Genomic DNA, 19,167 nt, shown 5'->3' on the forward strand with positions numbered 1-19,167 from the left:
AAATGCTGGAAGAACCAGGTACAAAAGTATCTATATCCACAGCAAAACGAGTCCTATATCGACATAACCTGAAAGGCCGCTCAGCAAGGAAGAAGCCACTGCTCCAAAACCGCCATGAAAAAGCCAGACTACGGTTTGCACATGGGGACAAAGATCGTACTTTTTGGAGAAATGTCCTCTGGTCTGATGAAACAAAAATAGAACTGTTTGGCCATAATGACCATTGTTATGTTTGGAGGGAAAAGGGGGGGGGGGGGGTGCTTTGCTGCAGGAGGGACTGGTGCACTTCACAAAATAGATGGCATCATGAGGCAGGAAAATCATGTGGCTATATTGAAGCAACATCTCAAGACATCAGTCAGGAAGTCACAAATGGGTCTTCCAAATAGACAATGACCCCAAGCATACTTCCAAAGTTTTGGCAAAATGGCTTAAGGACAACAAAGTCAAGGTATTTGAGTGGCCATCACAAAGCCCTGACCTCAATCCTATAGAAAATCTGTGGCCAGAAATGAAAAAGCGTGTGCGAGCAAGGAGGCCTACAAACCTGACTCGGTTACACCAGCTGTCAGGAGGAATGGGCCAAAATTCACCCAACTTATTGTGGGAAGCTTGTGGAAGGCTACCTGAAACGTTTAAACCAAGTTAAACAATTTAAAGGCAATGCTACCAAATACTAATTGAGTGTATGTAAACTTCCGACTTCAACTGTACACGTGTACAAAACATTAGGTGCACCTGCTGTTTTTCCATGACATAGTTTTAACCTGGATTTACCTGGTCAGTCTAGGTAATCAGTGTAGAATAGCGATGAAGGGGAGACAGGTATTTTTAATCCTTGAGACAATTGAGACATGGATTGTGTATGTGTGCTATTCAGAGGGTGAATGGGCAAGACAACATTTTGAAGAACTGCAATGATGCTGGGTTTTTCCACTCAACAGTTTCCTGTGTGGATCAAATGGTCCACCACCCAAAGGACATCCAGCCAACTTGACACAACTGCGGGAAGCATTGGAGTCAACATGGGCCAGCCTCCTTGTGGAACAGTTGACACCTTGTAGAGTCCATGCCCTGACAAATTGAGGCAGGTCTGAGGGCAAAGAGGCAGCACAGGGGGGCAACTCAACATTAGGTGTCCTTAATGTTTTGTATACATTGCTAAGAATAACACACTTAATTGGCATGTAGTGAGCCCTGCATGTCTTGTCAAATCTCCATCACTTAACAATTCAAGTGTGTGGATCTGCATACAGTGCCATGAGTGCACTCTTTTTCCCAGTATTGAGTAATCACCTTTTTAATGTAATGAAGACTTCCTGGTTATCCACGTTGATGGGACTGGCTGATCACCCATGAAATCACAACACTAAACACAGAAAATAAACAGTGCTTTAATTAAAAATATTTAATGATTTAGCTGTGTGTGATTTTCTCAATTATATTAGTTCTTTCTCTATATGGTATGTCATGCACTCATACCACAAGATACAGAATAAAGTGCTGCTGTTCATGTCAAAGTGAAGAAAACAAAATACCCACTGGAGAACAGCTAGAACCATAGGATAGAAAAAACAACATTCAAGTCTTACTGTCTGCCAAAAAAAATGTAGTCAGGGTTGGAGCTCATTAGAAAAAAATCAACACAATATAGGCACCAACAATGCCTAAAGTCTCCTAAGCACACCACTATATATGGCACCTTAACATGGTAAAGTGTAGTTTTAAATAAGTCCAGCATTTGAAGACCGACATCCCCAGCCTGTGTAATAAAATACTAAGTATAATTTTATACAGAAACAAATATTTTATGTCCACACATGTATAAAAATCTGTTCCCAAATAAGTCAAAAATGACATGTACAGTATAGCTCAGAGCATCATATTGAATATTTTTCCAAAAAAGGTAAAGAATTGACTATGAATGACATGAATGAGTAAAGAACTGGAGATAAACTACAGTACATGGTAAACTACAGTACATGGTATACATAATAGTATTACTATTGGAATGAAGCCCCCCCCCCCAAAAAAAAAGTCAGGTTATGCATTTCAGCCAAGTCAAAAAGTTGGAACGTTAATAAGCGTATAAAACAGGTTGATGTGAATACCAGAGGAGGCTGGTGGGGGGAGCTATTGGAGGACAGGCTCATTGTAATGGCTGGAATGGAATAAATGAAACAGTCAAAACGTGTGGTTTCCATATGTTCACCGTTCAAATTATTCCATTCCAGCCATTACAATGAGTCCATCCTGCTATAGCTCCTCCCACCAGCCTCCTCTGGTGTACATGGGAGGACTCACCAAGTCAACTGTCCGAAATGGCACCCTATTCCATATATAGTACTCTGATCAGAAGGGCAATAGGGTGCCATGAGGACTCAACATGTTGGTGGAAAAATTAAAACAGCTCTTAATTTTTTACTCTTCTTTCTCGAAGAGTTAAGCATCACTTCAGTGCAGCTGGTATTTACAAACCAACCATCACAAGTACAAAAAGTCAAAGTCCATCTATATATGGTCTGTTAAGTGTGTATGTATAACTCAGCAAAAAAAAGAAAACGTCCCTTTTTCAGGACCCTATCTTTCAAAGATAATTTGTAAAAATCCAAATAACTTCACAGATCTTCATTGTAAAGGGTTTAAACACTGTTTCCCATGCTTGTTCAATGAACCATAAACAATTAATGAACATGCACCTGTGGAACTGTCGCTAAGACACTAACAGATTACAGATGGTATTCAATTAAGGTCACAGTTATGAAAACTGAGAACACTAAAGAGGCCTTTTTACTGACTCTGAAAAACACCAAAAAGAAAGCTGCTCAGGGTCCCTGCTCATCTGTGTGAACAGGCCTTAGGCATGCTGCAAGGAGGCATGAGGACTGCAGATGTGGCCAGGGCAATAAATTGCAATGTCCGTACTGTGAGACGCCTAAGACAGCGCTACAGGGAGACAGCTGATCATCCTCACAGTGGCAGACCACGCGTAACACCTGCACAGGATCGGTACATCCGAACATCACACCTGCGGGACAGGTACAGGATGGCAACAACTGCCCGAGTTACACCAGGAACGCACAATCCCTCCATCAGTGCTGACTGTCCGCAATAGACAGAGAGGCTGGACTGAGGGCTTGTAGGGCTGTTGTAAGGCAGGTCCTCACCAGACATCACCGGCAACAATGTCACCTATGGGCACAAACCCACCGTCGCTGGACCAGACAGGACTGGCAAAAAGCGCTCTTCACTGACGAGTCGCGGTTTTGTCTCACCAGAGGTGATGGTCGGATTCGCGCTTATCGTCGAAGGAATGAGCGTTACACAGAGGCCTGTACTCTGGAGCGGGATCGAATTGGAAGTGGAGGGTCCGTCGTGGTCTGGGGCGGTGTGTCACAGCATCATCGGACTGAAAATGTTGTCATTGCAGGCAATCTCAATGCTGTGTTACAGGGAAGACATCCTCCTCCCTCATGTGGTACCCTTCCTGCAGTCTCATCCTGACATGACCCATGACCCTCCAGCATGACAATGCCACCAGCCATACTGCTCATTCTGTGCAAGATTTCCTGCAAGACAGGAATGTCAGTGTTCTGCCATGGCCAGCGAAGAGCCTGGATCTCAATCCCATTGATCACGTCTGGGACCTGTTGGATCAGAGCGTGAGGGCTAGGAACATTCCCCCCAGAAATGTCCAGGAACTTGCAGGTGCCTTGGTGGAAAAGCGGGGTAACGTCACACAGCAAGTACAGGCAAATCTGGTGCAGTCCATGAGGAGTAGATGCACTGCAGTACTTAATGCAGCTGGTGGTCACACCAGATACTGACTGTTACTTTTGATTTTGACCCCCCCCTTTGTTCAGGGACACATTATTCAATTTCTGTTAGTCACATGTCTGTGGAACTTGTTCAGTTTATGTCTCAGTTGTTGAATCTTATGTTCATACAAATATTTACACGTTACCTTTGCTGAAAATAAACGCAGTTGCCAGTGAGAGGACGTTTCTTTTTTTGCTGAGTATATACACACACACACACAACCAGTCAAAATTGATACACCTACTCATTCCAGGGTTTCTTTATTTTTACTATTTTCTACATTGTAGAATAATATTTAAGACAAAGCTATGAAATAACACATATTGAATCATGTAGTAACCAAAGTGTTAAATCAAAATACATTTTATATTTGAGATTCTTCAAAAAGTAGCCACCATTGCCTTGATGACAGCATTGCATACTCTTGGCAGATTCATGAGGTAGTCACTTAAAATGATTTTCAATTAACAGGTGTGCCTTGTTAAAAGTTAATTTGTGGAATTTCTTTCCTCAATGCGTTTGAGCCAAGCAGTTGTGTTGTGACAAGGTAGGGTTGGAATACAGAAGATTTACCCAATAGGGCTAAGACCAAGTCCATATTATGGAAAGAACAGCTCAAATAACAAAAGAGAAATGACACTTCATCATTACTTTAAGACATGAAGGTCAGTCAATCTGGAAAATGAAGAACTTTGAAAGTGTCTTCAATTGCAGTCGCAAAGACACATCAACTTTTCAGAGGAGACTGTGTGAATCAGGCCTTCATGGTCAAATTGCTGCAAAGAAACCACTACTAAAAGGACACCAATAAGAAGTGACTTGCTTGGGCCAAGAAACACGAGCAATGGACATTAGACCGGGAGAAATCTGTTATTTGGTCTGATGAATCCAAATTTGCGATTTTTGGTTCCAACCATTGTCTTCGTGAGACGCAGAGCAGGTGAACGGATGCTCTCCGCATGTGTGGTTCCCACCGTGAAGGATGGAGGAGGTGGTGAGATGGTGTGGGGGTGTGCTTGCTGGTGACACTGATTTATTTAGATTAAGGCACACTTAACCAGCATGGCTACCACAGCATTCTGCAGCAATACGCCACACCGTCCCATCTGGTTTGAGCTTAGTGGGACTATCATTTGTTTTTCAACAGGACAATTACCCAAAACACAACTCCAGGCTGTGTAAGGGCTATTTGACCAAGAAGGAGCGTGATGGAGTGCTGCATCCGATGACCTGGCCTCCACAATCCCCCGACCTCAACCCAATTGAGATGGTTTGGGATGAGTTGGACCACAGAGTGAAGGAAAAGCAGCCAACAAGTGCTCAGCATATGTGGGAACTCCTTCAAGACTTCTGGAAAAGTATTCCTCGTGAAGCTGGTTGAGAGAACGCCGAGAGTGTACAAAGCTGTCATCAAGGCAAAGGGTGGCTACTTTGAAGAATCTCATATTTTGATTTATTTAACACTTTTTAGTTACATGATTCCATTTGTGTTATTTCATAGTTTTGATGTCTTCACTATTATTCTACAATGTAGAAAATAGTAAAAATAAAGAAAAACCCTTGAATGAGTAGGTGTCCAAACTTTTGACTGGTACTGTATATTCTTTGCAATATCAATATTTTACAGCATCTTCTTACAACAATACTAAAATGTACTGGGGTTATGTCATGTGAGGTTGCCATGCTACAGTACAAGCTTCTCCTGTTAAGGATAATAATAGCCTGCATCCCAAAATGCACTCTATTCCATTTTTTTTATGTATTACGTTTGACCAGGGCCAATCAGGCCCAAAAGTAGTGCACTATATAGGGGATAGGATGTCATTTGGGACACAGACATAATGACCCGTTTCTGTCATCTAGATGCAGCGTGGTTGGTTCAGACAGCCAGTGTCTGGAGGGAGAGAAGGAACCTAGGGTGTCGTTTACTAAAACAACAAGCTCTATTATTTATTGTCTAACAGAAGACAGACGTCAGTCACCAGCTGCATGGTCTACTGCCATTTTATTTTAGTCCAGGTTCTTCTCAAATGTTGCCATGATGTCACTCTGCATTGTCATGTCAATGACACCAGACATCTGAGGGAGAAAAAGGTAAGACGTTTTATTACAGTCTGGATAAACCTACAACAAGGAACAGAAGAATGACCGGCACAATTAAACAAATTAAGACAAACGTGAAGGAAAGGAACGTACAGCCTCTCGTCTGCGTCGCTCCTGTTCTCTCCTGCGGGCCATCTCCCTCTCTCCGTCTACAGAGGTCTGGGGAGTGAAGGGCGGAGGTGGGGTTGAGGCAGCCGCTGGAGGCTCCTCTTTCAGGGTCTCTGGAGCTTTAGGAGGCTGAGGCTCCACGATGGCATCCATCGGCAGGGGGATCTCTGCTGGCTCTGGCGCCGGAGTTCTACATGGCAGGTGCTCTGGTTCCGCAGCTCTAGGTGGCACGGGTACTGCCACTGGCAACGATACTAGCATGGTCAGGCTGAAAACACAACACTTTTAGCTGGCTCATCAGGTACCACTCATATATTAATAGAGATCTACTTTATTGGAGGAGTTTGGGTGAAGCAGCATTACCTACAAGATACACAACTGGTAAGAAAAGACAAAAAGATTTAAAAAATGATTGGCTAGATGAATAAGTACCTGCTCTTCCCCGAAGCCTTCATCTGCGTCCTCTTTAGAATAAGAGCTCTCTCTCGCTCCTCCTTCTCAATGGCTGCCCTGCGGAACTTATCAAAGCTCTCCTTTGAAGACTTCACCGTGGAGGGAGTGGAAATGGCCATCTTCCCCAAACTAGCCCAGGAGTCTGCGTTCTTCAGGACAATATTCTACACAGGATAGTTTCACAAATCAAGTGTCACATTTTTTAGACAAATACAAACGCTTCCGATGGGCATGCATACAGTATATTTCAAGTAATTCATTGTGCTAGTGCTATGTTTCAGTTACATTAGCTTACCTTTTTGCCGGGTGTGTTTTTTCCATCTGCAGTGGGTTTATTAGCTGGATGAGAGAGGCTGGCGTTTCCACCATCAAACACACTGTCAGAGTGTCTGGGATCTGGGGAGGTAGAGAAAATATATTCAGTCCATTAAAAAGATGTCTGCAAATAAATTCTAAAAACATTTCCACACCCACACACAGTTCTGCTTACAAGGCTGTTTCTGCAGAATCCTGGAGTGGGTCTCCCCCAGTGCTTCAGAGGGCCTCCCGTCATCCTTCATAGGCTGTAATGGGCTGTCTTGTAGAGGGGACAACAAGACTGGGCACGGCTGCTGCTACCGCAAAGTGAGATTTAGAGTATTATACCTCCATTACCACTTCCAGGGCTTAGGCCAATGCTATTTCACACAATCAACCGGCTGTCTCCACCCCTGAAAGATTTGGCCAATGAAAAACATTTCAATTGCAACAGAAAGCACTCCGTAGACCTGTATCGATTCTAATTAAATTACCTTCAAAGAAAATATACCAATCAACTCTCTTGCAATATTAATAAATGCCAAGAATGGAGACATTTATTTAAAGTGTTTTAATCTAACGTCACAATTCATCCATCAACAACAGGAAGATGAGAGCATACCTCATATCTGCCATCAGCAGCCTGTAGTAAAACTGCAGGAGAGGTCAGAGGGGTCAGCAGCGCAGACAGACCTGATGGACGGGAGAAAAACAAAGCAGGGCCTTATTCTCCACACAGACAGACAAACACTATGGATGTAAGCCGGCAGGCAGGCAGTTGAGGAGCAGGATGAGACACACAGCCAGGGCTACAGCGATGGTGACATGGCATCTAACACTGCAAACAATGAGACAAAACATCTACAGGCGACACACAGACCGTACTAGCTATGGGTTGAGAAGCATGCAGCACGCAGTGGAGGGGACATGCTAAAAGCTAGGGGGGATGCTAAGCTGACTGAAGAGCCCTTACCTTCCTGTTGTGCCCTATCAGGTGGCCCAGTTTTCACCTCCTGTGTCTGGGCTAGTGATTGACACAGAGGAGAGGGGAGGAGCGCTAGGGGAGAGGGAGGGGTTTGGCGGGAACAGAGCAGGCTGAAGGGAGGTTCGTGTGGGAGTGCAGCTGTTGTGTTGAGTGGGTCTGTGGGCAGAGTAAGAGTGGGGTCACAGGAAGAAGGGGGAGTGAGAGAGGGAGTAGTGGGGCTCTCAGAGGGGGGCAGGGGGTCCTGCTGTTGTTGGGGCTGACTGTCAGTGATCTGCAGCGGGGCCACCATGTTTTTGCGAGGTAGTGGTGCCGCTTTGGCACTTGGTCTTGAAGGCTGCGGAGGCAGGCGGTTGTGTAAGGCTGAGAGTGGAAGGAAGGAAAGGGGGAGATTCAAGAGAAATAGTGAGTAAATGTTGTAGGCTTCTGTCCCTAATCAGACCTCCTGATTAAACTAAACTAAACATCCCATGAGACAGAGCAACACAGCCCAGAGAAATGACCAGGCAATCTTTTTCCATCTCTAATCCAAACAATACAAGCTTCTCATTATGTGATTTCCACAAGGGTCTCGGTCCAGTCTTAGACTTTCCATGGGCTTAAAACCTGCTGTTTTACAGGGGAAATTGTATTTCCATAGCTAGGGCTGACACTACGGATTTGTCAACAAACTCTAAAAATGTAATAATCAAAAGACAGTGTTACAGAACTTGGCATGGTTGTCCATTGTGTTCCTTTATAGCCAACACACTAACACAGAATGTGAAGGCAACAAACATTGGCTACCTGGGGGAGACGCGAGTAGCTCTAGAGGCAGGTCTTTTGTTACTACTGCTGGGACTAGCGAGGCAGAGGCAGGCGGGGGCTGGCTGGTCTGGAGAGAGGACTCCGACAATGCGTCTTTCTTAGCAGATTTCTTCTTTTTGGAATTCTGTTTGATGGGGGCGAAAAAAAATGGCTTACAATTTATAATGAAAACACTGTGGTTCCAAATATAAGGTATAACCCATGTGAACTAGACCACTGGGTTAGAGGAAGTAGGGGCCATGTTAGATATTTACCTTGGTCTTGAACTTGTGTGGAGTGTCTTTGCATTTCTTTTTCTTCTTAGATTTCTTTACTGAAAGACATGCGCAATAGTAATTCAATTTATCCACAGTTGGATGAATGGAGAATAAATAAAAAGCATCTTTACTTACCTTTAAATAATACTAAAAACAATTCCACTGATCTACTCTGAAATCACTACTTTCATACAGTTTTCAGTAAAAGCTAAAGTTGTGGTTGCAAGCTAATGTGTCTCGTAGGATTGAACTGTTTGACGATGCGATACAAATTCAAAGAAAAACACAATTTAACCCTAAAATGTAAAATTGTCTATCAAAATGTATTTATTTGAAACTCTAGGTGTTGACCACCAAGACACATGTTTAAAATTCTACTCATATTAGGTACAAATGGAACAAAACAAAAACATTTGCAATGGCTACAAAATGAAGCTGTGTAGGACAAATCCTACTCCATCAAGCTCTGCATTAGCGTTACAATCTGTCGAGTACTTCAAATACAAATCTGATGTACGTGTATTATGCTTATATTGCTCCATACAAAATCTTGCAAATACCAAAAAAAAAAAAACAAAAAAACTGAGTACAATCAATTGGTGAACAGGGATGAGTGCCGCTGTCTAAAGTGAGGACCAGCTTTGACTCTGCAACGGTTCAGAGAGCATGGAGGGTGAGATGAGAGGGGGGGTTGAAGGGTATTGTAATGCTGTCTGGTACTTCTCTAACCGTATTCATCTGATTTTTGCGATGTTTCTAGAAGATATATAGCGGTAGGAGTGTAAATAAGATCTTTGGCTTATAAATAGCACTTGGCCTGTATGGGCTGTTTAAGAACTTGTCCCCATTCTTAATTTACTTCAGATTTGCACGGCAGCAGTCTGGTGCCCGCTGGATAAATGACATTTGGCACAGAAGGCTGGCTGGCCTCATTTCAAACTAAGCACCGTTTGTTTGCACTAAAACAATAACATACAAATAAATACAGCACCGTAATAATCAAAAGATAGACTTTTGTGACAGAGTTCACTGCTTTCTGTAGTACAGACTAAGTGCACAAATAAATAAATACAATTAAAAAAAAAAAAAACACCCATTGAACGAACATACAAAAACATGAAACGATAACACAATTTAATATTTCTTCAAGTATTTTGGTTTTGCCAGCAGGTGAAAAGGTTCTGTGCTACAGAGGCTAGAGTCCAGGTGAGTATTTAGCCGTATCTTTTTCTCTCACTCCATTAGGTGTACAGCGAGTGGGGGAAGTGGGGAGGGTGTGCCCTTGCAGGAAAGCGAGGTGGGTATGTGGGGGGTAGTGCTTAGTGCTGAGGAGAACAGCTAACCTGATTCAGAGTCACTGCTATCAGAAGTGCTAGAATCACTACTACTGCTGGAGCGGTCAGAGCCAGAGGAGGAAGAGCTGCTGCTCTCACTGAGACGGGACGGCCGGGCCAAGTCTGGGACAGGAGGAGCTATAGGGGGCTCATCTGGAGGGAAACAGAGGGACAATGGTCACGTGTAGGACAATAGAAAGACAGACGAGCACTGCACAATTGTGTTACTCACTATTGGACAGCAGAGAGAAAACAGAAGAACCCGTTTCCCCCGGACAACAAGGCCCCTAAGTCAGACATACTGGTCCTTACTACCACAGCTTCAGAGTTCACTTACTTGTTGCCTTTTTCTTCTTGGCCAGTGAGCTCGGCTCATCAGTAATACTCTGGCGAGGTTTCTCTGCATCCTGCTCCTTCACAGTCTGCATCTCTCCTTTGGCTTTCACCAGCTTATTCACTGGAAGAATAGGGGAAATAATGACATTTGAGCCTAGTAAAGTCCTTGGTCAGGAGTACAGAGATACATGTGCAATGACCAACCCGCAAGGAACCAAGAAAGGAAGGTGTGTACTGCAACAACTCACGGCTGGGTTTCTTGGGCCGTTTCCTGAAGCAGGTCATGACGAAGCTCTCCAGGGCCCTGAGTGTGGAGGGCTTGAGGGTCTCAAAGTCGATCTCCATCTCCTCAGGGTTGGCATCTCGGAGCGAGGCCTCCCTGGCCTGGATGATGTTCACCACCTTTCCCAGCTTGTCCCCCGGCAGCTTGTTGATGTCCAGGCTCAGCTGCCTCTTCTCACCGTACAACATGGGCACCGCCAGCACCTCGTCCTCCTCAGACTCATAGGGCACCACAGGGAGAGCCATCTTCCTCCTCTTGCCGTGCCTTTAGAGAGGTAAAAAGACATTCAGGAACACTTTGTAGGACAATGAAAGTTAGTAAAATAATAAGAGGCCACTGGCAACACGAAAGTAAATCCTTTGAATTGGTTAAAAAAATATATATAAAAAATAAATTAAAAAAAGAGGTTCCACTGGGGAGGGAGATTACATTTTTTTTTAATCATCAACAACGACTTGGTCACTTACACAGCTGGCATGCCCTTGTTAATGCACTTCTGTACTTTGGGTTTTCTCAAGTCTCCATGCTTCGGTCTTCTACTCGCTTCCTTTTTTCTTCTCTCCTTTGGTTTGAGCAGGGGCTCCTGGGTGAGTCTCTGCAGCTGATCGTGCACCGCTTTCAACTGAGGAGAAGAAGAGCGGAGGGGGCATCAGTTAGATACACAGTAGTAGGTAAGAGAACAGTGACGTCAGCACGGCCAGGTACAATGACAGAAGCAGGTGACGACATACCTGTTCCTCTAGTTTAGCCAACCGTAGAGCTCTGGCCTCTTCTTCCTCCTCAGAGTCTGAGGAGGACTCTGATTCCGAGGAGCTCTCGCCGGTACTGCTGCCTGTGCTGGAGGAGCGCTCAGGCCCATCTCCTCTCCCTCTCTTGTCCCTGTGGTGACCATGGTGTCCTGGACCACCCGCCCTCCTCACTGGCTCGTCTGGAAGCTTCAGCCAGCGATCCTCAAACACATCCTGGTGGGTAGGGCCACAATTCATCTAGTCAAACATTCTCACCAACCATCCATCTTCATATTCAGGGATGCAAACTGGTGACTTTTTTTGTTCTGCACTGTAACAAATGAAGAATGCGTGTGAAGTGCAAGAAAATGTGCTCATTTTCAGAGTAGTGTTGTCCTAAAACCAACATTTGACTAATGAAGCAATACCAAGCAATATCACAGTACAGAGTAGTATCGTGATACATTCATGTCTGCACACCCCAGCACGCCATCACACCTTAATATCATTTTAAAACTGGAGATGCGCAGAAAGAGCGGACAGAGAGAAGCAGGTGTGAGCAATGGTTGGAGGGGATGCAGCTGGCTGATCACAGCTGTCACACGTGACATTGGATAGAGCACATAGCTAACATCACGGACTGAATTCTACATGAGAAAGACATCCCCCTTCCCTCAAATCTACACGATTCACGTGGATGGCCCATTTTGAGATCAAATGAATGCCTGCATATTGTAATATCGTTATTGCATTGCAATTCATTTAGACAACTTCTACAGACAAGACTGGTTGAAAACACGGGCAATCATACCTGGAGTTTTCTTGCCATAATAACAACCTCATGGGTGGGTGGGTTGTATTTGTAACAGTTGGAGAACATGAGTCTGAAATCAGCAGCAAAATCCTGGGCATCCACGTATTCCCGTTCAACCATTTTTTTCTGTGAAAAAAACACGTACGTCTTCAGTATCATCACAAATACGGTAATCTTCAATAGTGAGAGAGAACAAGATATAGATTGGCCAATGTAACCCTGGCAGATACTAAGTGGCCTCTCTCGTTCCAACACGAGTTTAGTGTAACACGGCCATCTAACCCGTATGGTGCCCAGGTCCATGGGCTGCATGATGATGTCGTGGTAGTCGTGTAGACCCAGGGCCTCCGTATCCACCGGCTTGTAGAAGGGCCAGGTGTAGGCCGCGTGCCTCTTGGTGAACATCTCCTTCAGGATGCAGTTACAGAAGCGGAGCTGATCCGAGAGCTTACTATTCTGGCTCTGATGGTAATCAGGCAGGTCTTTCCTGGGGGGTTTGATGGGCCGACCACTGCCCCGCCTGGAGAACAGCTTACAGGGCGTTAAGCCGTAGACGACGGGGGACGCCTCGCAGCTGGCGATCGGAGAAGAGGCTGTCGGTGTGGTGGCGTCTGCTTTTCTCTTCACACCCTCCTTGATCTGAAACGATGTGAACACAACAGAGAAGGGTAGAAATGCAATCACAAAATACAGACTAAACCGTTTGCACAAAGTTCAAAAGGTGATGTTTATGTGGCATGTTTAAGTATTATAGAAGTTAAATCTCCGCTGTTGAAAATAAAATGTGAGATAATGTATAAATCATTTTTATAGTGGAGCTCTAGTATATAAATTGCCTGGCTGGGCTGATGAGACAGTGGATTGTGCAGTCAGAAGGAACAGAGTAAACAGGCATTTTAACGTCATAGATTTAGCTGGTGGTAACTTGTGGAATAGACCCAGGCTGGAAAGCAGTTAACCAAATCGGCATTGAGGATTAGAACCACCCGTTGTATAAAATATATAAAGTACATATAGTGAGGTAATTGTGAAGAGGTACTGACTTTGGCTGCTATCTGAGAGGAGAGCTGGGCAGCAGGGGGGATGGTGTGGTGGGCCTCAAGAGGGATGACCGTCACCGTCTGCTGGAACACCACCTCAGACACAGGGGACTGGGGCCTCAGCTTTATCATGCCTACAAAGAGGACATTAAGAAGTCAGAATGTAGTCATTGGAATACATGAAAGACAGTACAGTTGCATCCCAAATGGCAACCTATTCCCTTTTATAGTACACTACTTTTGACCAGAGCCCAATGGCCCTGGTCAAAAGTAGTGCACTATAAAAGGGAATAGGGTGCCACCCATTTGGGACGCATACAATGTTTGTGTAAGATTAAGCCGCTGGAGAAGCTGTGTAGCTTACCAGCAGAGGACTTCCTCCCACCCTTCACTGGGGTCTTGGTTGTGATAGCAGATATCTCAGTCTCCTCCTGGGGCATCTCAGCCACTCTCTGTAGGAAGATCTTCTCCAAGGCCTGGGCCATCAGAACTATGTCATCTCCAGGCTGAAAACATGTTGAATAACAATTATTGAGCATTCATTGAATGGGAGACTATGTAGGCCGACACCATGTGTGTGGTGAGTGAATACAATATGATTATGACATTTCAACGTTTTTTTTTCCTCCTTTACCCGATTATATACATAGCAGTTGGTGAACAGTTTGTTGAAGTCTTCTATGCATTCCATCGCTTTCCAGTAATAATTATTCTGAAGACGCTTCTTGATGGTGCTCAAGTCCATTGGCGTCTTGATAATTGTATAGTAATCCTAAAAATAGAGAGACAACAGGAAAATCATTCAAAAGAGGTTGTGATGAATGTGCATGGAGGAAATGTAAAAAATAAACAAGTACTAAAATGAAAAACATTTGATAATTACATTTCAGTAATTTAGCAGATGCGCTTATCTAGTGCAACTTATAGTCAGTGCATTCAACTTAGTTAAGTAGGGAAAAACCCCATATCAGTCATTGCAAGTAACAAAAAGTGATACTTACTGGAATGTGCAATCCGACAGCATCCACAGGCGTCCTGAAAGGCCAGGAGAAGTTGTGTCTCCACAGGGCCTTGACCACCACCTTCTCCAGGTACTGCAGCTGGTTTGTGATGCGGCCGGGCTTCTTGGGATTGTTGAACTCCGGGGGAGGAGGGTTCACGCCTCCCACCACAGACATCGGGGGACATATGGCGTCTGTCATCGTGGTGCAGTCCGAAGGTCGGTAGACACGGGGTAGGAGTTCAGAGCGGCACTTGTTTCCTGTAGCTCAGCTCTCACACATATTCCTCCAAGACCACTGAAAGAGAGGGGTGGTTTTCAGCAAGGATGTTTTTTTCCCCCCTCCCCGCACTAAATAACTGAACAATTGTGTGACAAAAAAAAAAAAATGTCACACTGCCATGCAAGTTGCTGAACTGACTGTTTAATTAGCACAGGAAGGCTTTTGCTCTGAAAGTCCAATAGGTCAGTGGTTCTCAAACCTCTCCTCTGGGACCCCCACCTGTTCATGCATTTGATCTATTCCAGAGCTAGCACACCTGATTCAACTAATTATCAAGCCCTTGAGTAAGTGAATCAGGCGAGCTAGTTCAGCGCTACAACAAAATTGTCTAGGGATCCCCAAGGAAAGTTGAGAACCGCTGCAATAGGTAAACTAGTCACTGCCATATCGTACACCAGTGTGTGTCCAGAGACCGAAACCAATCTGCCTTTTTGGTACTATTTTGTAACATTGCTAACAAGGGTTTTTGGTAAATAAAATTCAGAGCAAAACACGACTACAAAAAGCAAAAATCCACATAGAAAAGTGTGTTCTAGATCCATTGTGATCATTGAAAGCAAGTCTTATTTATTTTACTAGGCAAGTCAGTTAAGAACAACTTCTTATTTTCAACGACGGCCTAGGAACAGTGGGTTAACTGCCTGTTCAGGGGCAGAATGACAGATTTGTACCTTTTCAGCTCGGGGATTTGAACTTGTAACCTTTCTGTTATTAGTCCAACGCTCTAACCACTAGGCTACCCTGCCGCCCCAAGTCTAAGGAGCAGTAGATCTGATCTATTTCTATGCTTCCTTTTGGTTTAGTACACCAGCGGTTTCGACAGTACAATGATTCTCTACACTACACTTGCTGGTTTTGTCACAAACTGAAATTAGGCAAACTATTAGAATTTTAGCAACCAGGAAATGGCAGAGCGATTTCTGCATCTGGTATCTTCAACCTTATGCACTTCAGAACTGCTGGTTTCTACTGCCATCTACTGGAACAATGCATTGTTGGCCACAGTCAACATTACAATTCTGGTGTCCAATGTGGCATCTAAAGCGCCAAACTTGCTTACCTCATATCTGTCAGAGGAACATGGCTTGATAAACAAGACCAGAAATAGTTTGACCAATTCTCCTATCAAATCCCTGCAAAGCACCCCTGTGAGCTGCGCTTTCCTCGCTACCATCAACTAAAACAGATAAATTAGTTTTATTAAAAGTATGGTTGTATCAATTGACACAAAGCATGCAAACTGATGAACTTCGAAACATCAATGTTTTCAGTCAAACATTTTTTGCAATTAGTTACACTCAAGAAGCAACTTTCTTGGCATCAACCCATGAAAAAGCATTAGGCCTATTTTCTCTTCGCAGTGTCCCAAAAGTAGAAAATAGTCACTAAGTTCAAGGTTCTGCTTCACAGTACCAACATTATATTCCAGGACAATCGCTACTACATCTTTTTATGATGGGTCAACCCCTTGGTATTCCATTCAAAACATCTTCATAAAATTTATAAGTTACTTGCATAACATATGAACAAACTACATGGTCCATAATAAGGTAAACTATAGGCTCCATCTCGCTGGGAACGCCCAGTCAGTTAAAGACAAGGTTTCAGGCTTAGGCCGTTTACTGTAACTTAAAGCAGTGAAATTCAAACTAGGTGACAGCTCACACACACAAAAAAAAAAATTGTGCTGGCACAGATGGATGCCTCGGGCACCTACTTACCCCATCAAGAATATTACTATCTTCAAAGTGCGTATTCAATTAGCTCGGACTTTTGCCGATACCCAATCAAAGAATTTACATTACAAGTTATATTGATCTTTCTAGGCAGTTTATTTTCATTAAATACATTGGATTGTTACAGAGAAACCATAATTTTTCCTCCCAAGGACAACATACAAAACCAGTATCAAAGAAAATAAACATTCATAACAAAACTCAAATCAGTTTCCAATTAACGTTACGTAATATAAGCGGTAGTATCTTATTTAAGAAATATACACAACATTAATATTGAACAAAACATTTGAGGTGTGAAAGTTAAGGAGTGAATGTAAAAGAAACAAAATGTCATAATTGTTTTATTTACTAGAACCTAACGTTACACATTAATGGGTGTATTACATGTGATTTGTGATGGATGGTAAGGGTGTGTCATTATTATTAAAAGCTGTCTACTCGGTCCGTGCTATCTGGGATACTTTGAGACGTCCCTACCCACTGAAGTCGCAATGCACAATGGTTAAGGTATGGGTTATGGTTGGAAAGTACCTGGTGCCAGATGAGGCATGTATTATCACTCTAAATGTTGCCATCACTAGCAGCACAATATCACCAAGTAAAATTCTGAGTATGTCCTTCACTTAGTCAGAATTACCTTCATTCGCTAAGTGTTAATAACAAAGGTTAGGGTATGGACGTCCCAAGGATCCCTGATATACCCTAAAAACAATGCGCCACTTTGCCATTTCTGACTGCCGATTGCCTGCCCTCTACTGGTAGACATGATAGTAACTCGTTAGCTGGCATCGTTAGCCATCAAGCGAGAAGGGGGATTGGGGGGGGGGGTAAATTTAATACAAATATAGCTAGTAACATATCTACTATAGCTAGCAAGACGGCTACAACGATCAGACCAGTTGACGTTAGTATGCTACTTAACAATCGTTAGTTCTATAGTTCGTTTGCGCCCATCGTCGGTCAACTCTACGCTTGAATGATGCATTCAACGTGGTCGACCAAAATGTGGTGGCTAGTAGCGCGTGAACTAGAAAATGTTAGCCTAGATTAGCAAGATAGCTGACGCGGAATTCGTACCAAAACACGAACGCTTTTCCCAGCCAACATCAAATTCTACATCAGATTATTGCACCGAATGTGACACAAGCGAACCTTAGCTACTACTGTATAACTTTATAGCTAACGTTAGTTAAAAATGTTAGCTAGCTAGTTTGACGGACCAAATGGTGACAGGAAACGATGTGTCTAAAGGCCACCACACAAAAAGTAGGTCAACCTCTCAATTGAAACAGCTCCCCCCCACACACACACGCCTTCCGTTTCAATGTTATGAGATACAATAAAGTAACCTGCTGATTAAATGCAATGTGTTGGATATTGATCCCTCAACTCTTTACACATTTACCTTTCCGTCTCTGGCACAACAAGATTGTTTTTACTGCCGAACTGAGACAGACGCTCTTTGCCGACCGTGTTCTGCTGGAAGGATGCCCAATGAGATTGTCGCAGATGATGCGGTGGATAAAAAACGGTGCTATTTTTAGCCTTTTAACGAATAAAAACACAATACAAGGTTTAAACAATATTAAGTACGTTGAAAACTAGTCTTCAATGGCGGACGTCTCTATGGGCAACAGCCTCGTATTTATACGCTTCAGTTCAGAAGACGATCGGTGATTGGTCAAACCAGTTCACGTGCTACATTCAGTTCTTGATTTATTCTATAGCGTGGGACAGGATTTAGTTTTACTTAAACACAAATATCCTAGTAACATCAAACATCGGTTCACCATAAGCTCACCGACATTAGTGTCCTTTTTTCGATGTAGTAACCTAGATAGTTTGACAGCTACAGAGGCATTCGCAAAAAACGGGTAACCCAGGGTATTTTTCAAAATGCAACACAACTGGTCAATTCACATCACATGACCATTCTAGAACCTTCGGTTGATGTGTGAGTAGGACATGTCCGCTAAACAATCAATTTCTTTCGAACATTATACAAAAATGCGTTTCTAATCCCTGTTTCATCGATATGGTGCCCGTCCTAAAGAAAGCGTTCAACCAAACGGTGTAGTTCAGCTGAGAAATATGTTGGAAAAGCTTTTCGAGTGGGGTTAGTGAATTCCGTCAAAATACGCATGCGTACTCTTTGGCTCTGCGATTGGCTCAGCAATTGGATCTTAACTGACGTCTTGTCTAGCCATGTTGTTAGCCCAGCTGACATATAATTGATTTGTGCTCAGTAGTAAGATGCTGTCCAAGAGTTGATGATTTAGATTCCAAACTTCTCTGATACTTTTCTGTCGTCGTGGGAGGGATATGGTAAACCAGCCGCTCAACTTGAGTGGCAGTCTGTTTGTGCTATCATTCATTATATGCCAAACATTGTTACAGTAACCACGTTTCCTTTCACAGTTTTTATGTGAGGAAAAAATCAAGACAGCTGTGATGGAAACAGGAAGTTTCAGTTCAATTTTATAAATGCTGACGGATAATTTGTTCGTTCAAAGGTGGGATCTTTTTGTGTTGTTAAAATGAATAATGGAGAACTGGTGGTGGAAACGCCATATATGCGCAAAATATTGGTTTAAAAACCGTCATATGGAAGTAAACTTGGGAGTCATGATGATATGGTGTGGTCCTCCCACTACGACTTGTGACAACATGCAGTTTATCAGGCTACAGATTAAATCATTTGATGAAGCCCGCTGTTTGGTGAAACTGAGAAGACATTGACAGTCGTTTTGAGTTTTGAAGTAGGGTCTTTACCTGATAACGGCA

The 19,167-nt window shown here is 43.5% G+C and overlaps 1 protein-coding gene across 2 annotated transcripts; it reads right to left on the reverse strand.

Annotated features, from left to right (window-relative positions):
- Window positions 1–5,577: 5,577 nt before the first annotated feature.
- LOC115192338 (bromodomain testis-specific protein-like) lies at window positions 5,578–18,509 on the reverse strand. Of its 2 annotated transcripts, none has more exons than XM_029750722.1 (21): window positions 17,789–18,509; window positions 14,363–14,659; window positions 13,996–14,133; window positions 13,726–13,867; window positions 13,365–13,495; window positions 12,604–12,960; window positions 12,319–12,447; window positions 11,511–11,741; window positions 11,247–11,401; window positions 10,745–11,043; window positions 10,498–10,617; window positions 10,170–10,313; window positions 8,824–8,882; window positions 8,549–8,693; window positions 7,754–8,125; window positions 7,403–7,473; window positions 6,974–7,094; window positions 6,779–6,879; window positions 6,463–6,647; window positions 6,016–6,298; window positions 5,578–5,898 (listed from the first exon to the last, which is right to left on the reverse strand). In XM_029750722.1, exons 2-21 carry the CDS (start codon window positions 14,561–14,563, stop codon window positions 5,830–5,832), a joined length of 3,453 nt encoding a protein of 1,150 aa, XP_029606582.1. In that variant the 5' UTR covers window positions 14,564–14,659; window positions 17,789–18,509; the 3' UTR covers window positions 5,578–5,829. The 2 variants fall into 2 exon arrangements, with proteins under 2 accessions (XP_029606582.1, XP_029606581.1); XM_029750721.1 differs by having other exon boundaries at window positions 6,974–7,097.
- Between the last annotated feature and the right edge of the window lie 658 nt (window positions 18,510–19,167).

Source organism: Salmo trutta, chromosome 4, assembly GCF_901001165.1.
Source record: "Salmo trutta chromosome 4, fSalTru1.1, whole genome shotgun sequence".
Lineage (NCBI taxonomy): Eukaryota > Metazoa > Chordata > Actinopteri > Salmoniformes > Salmonidae > Salmo > Salmo trutta.

What these genes read in the sequence shown, in the direction of transcription:
- LOC115192338 (XM_029750721.1), bottom strand. Translation starts at nt 14,563, where the DNA reads ATGACAGACGCCATATGTCCCCCGATGTCTGTGGTGGGAGGCGTGAAC. An exon ending in CACACAAGTTCAAGACCAAG is followed by an intron (nt 8,694 to 8,823) that starts GTAAATATCTAA and finishes CCCATCAAACAG; the next exon opens with AATTCCAAAAAGAAGAAATC. An exon ending in AGCGACGCAGACGAGAGGCT is followed by an intron (nt 5,899 to 6,015) that starts GTACGTTCCTTT and finishes TTTCTCCCTCAG; the next exon opens with ATGTCTGGTGTCATTGACAT.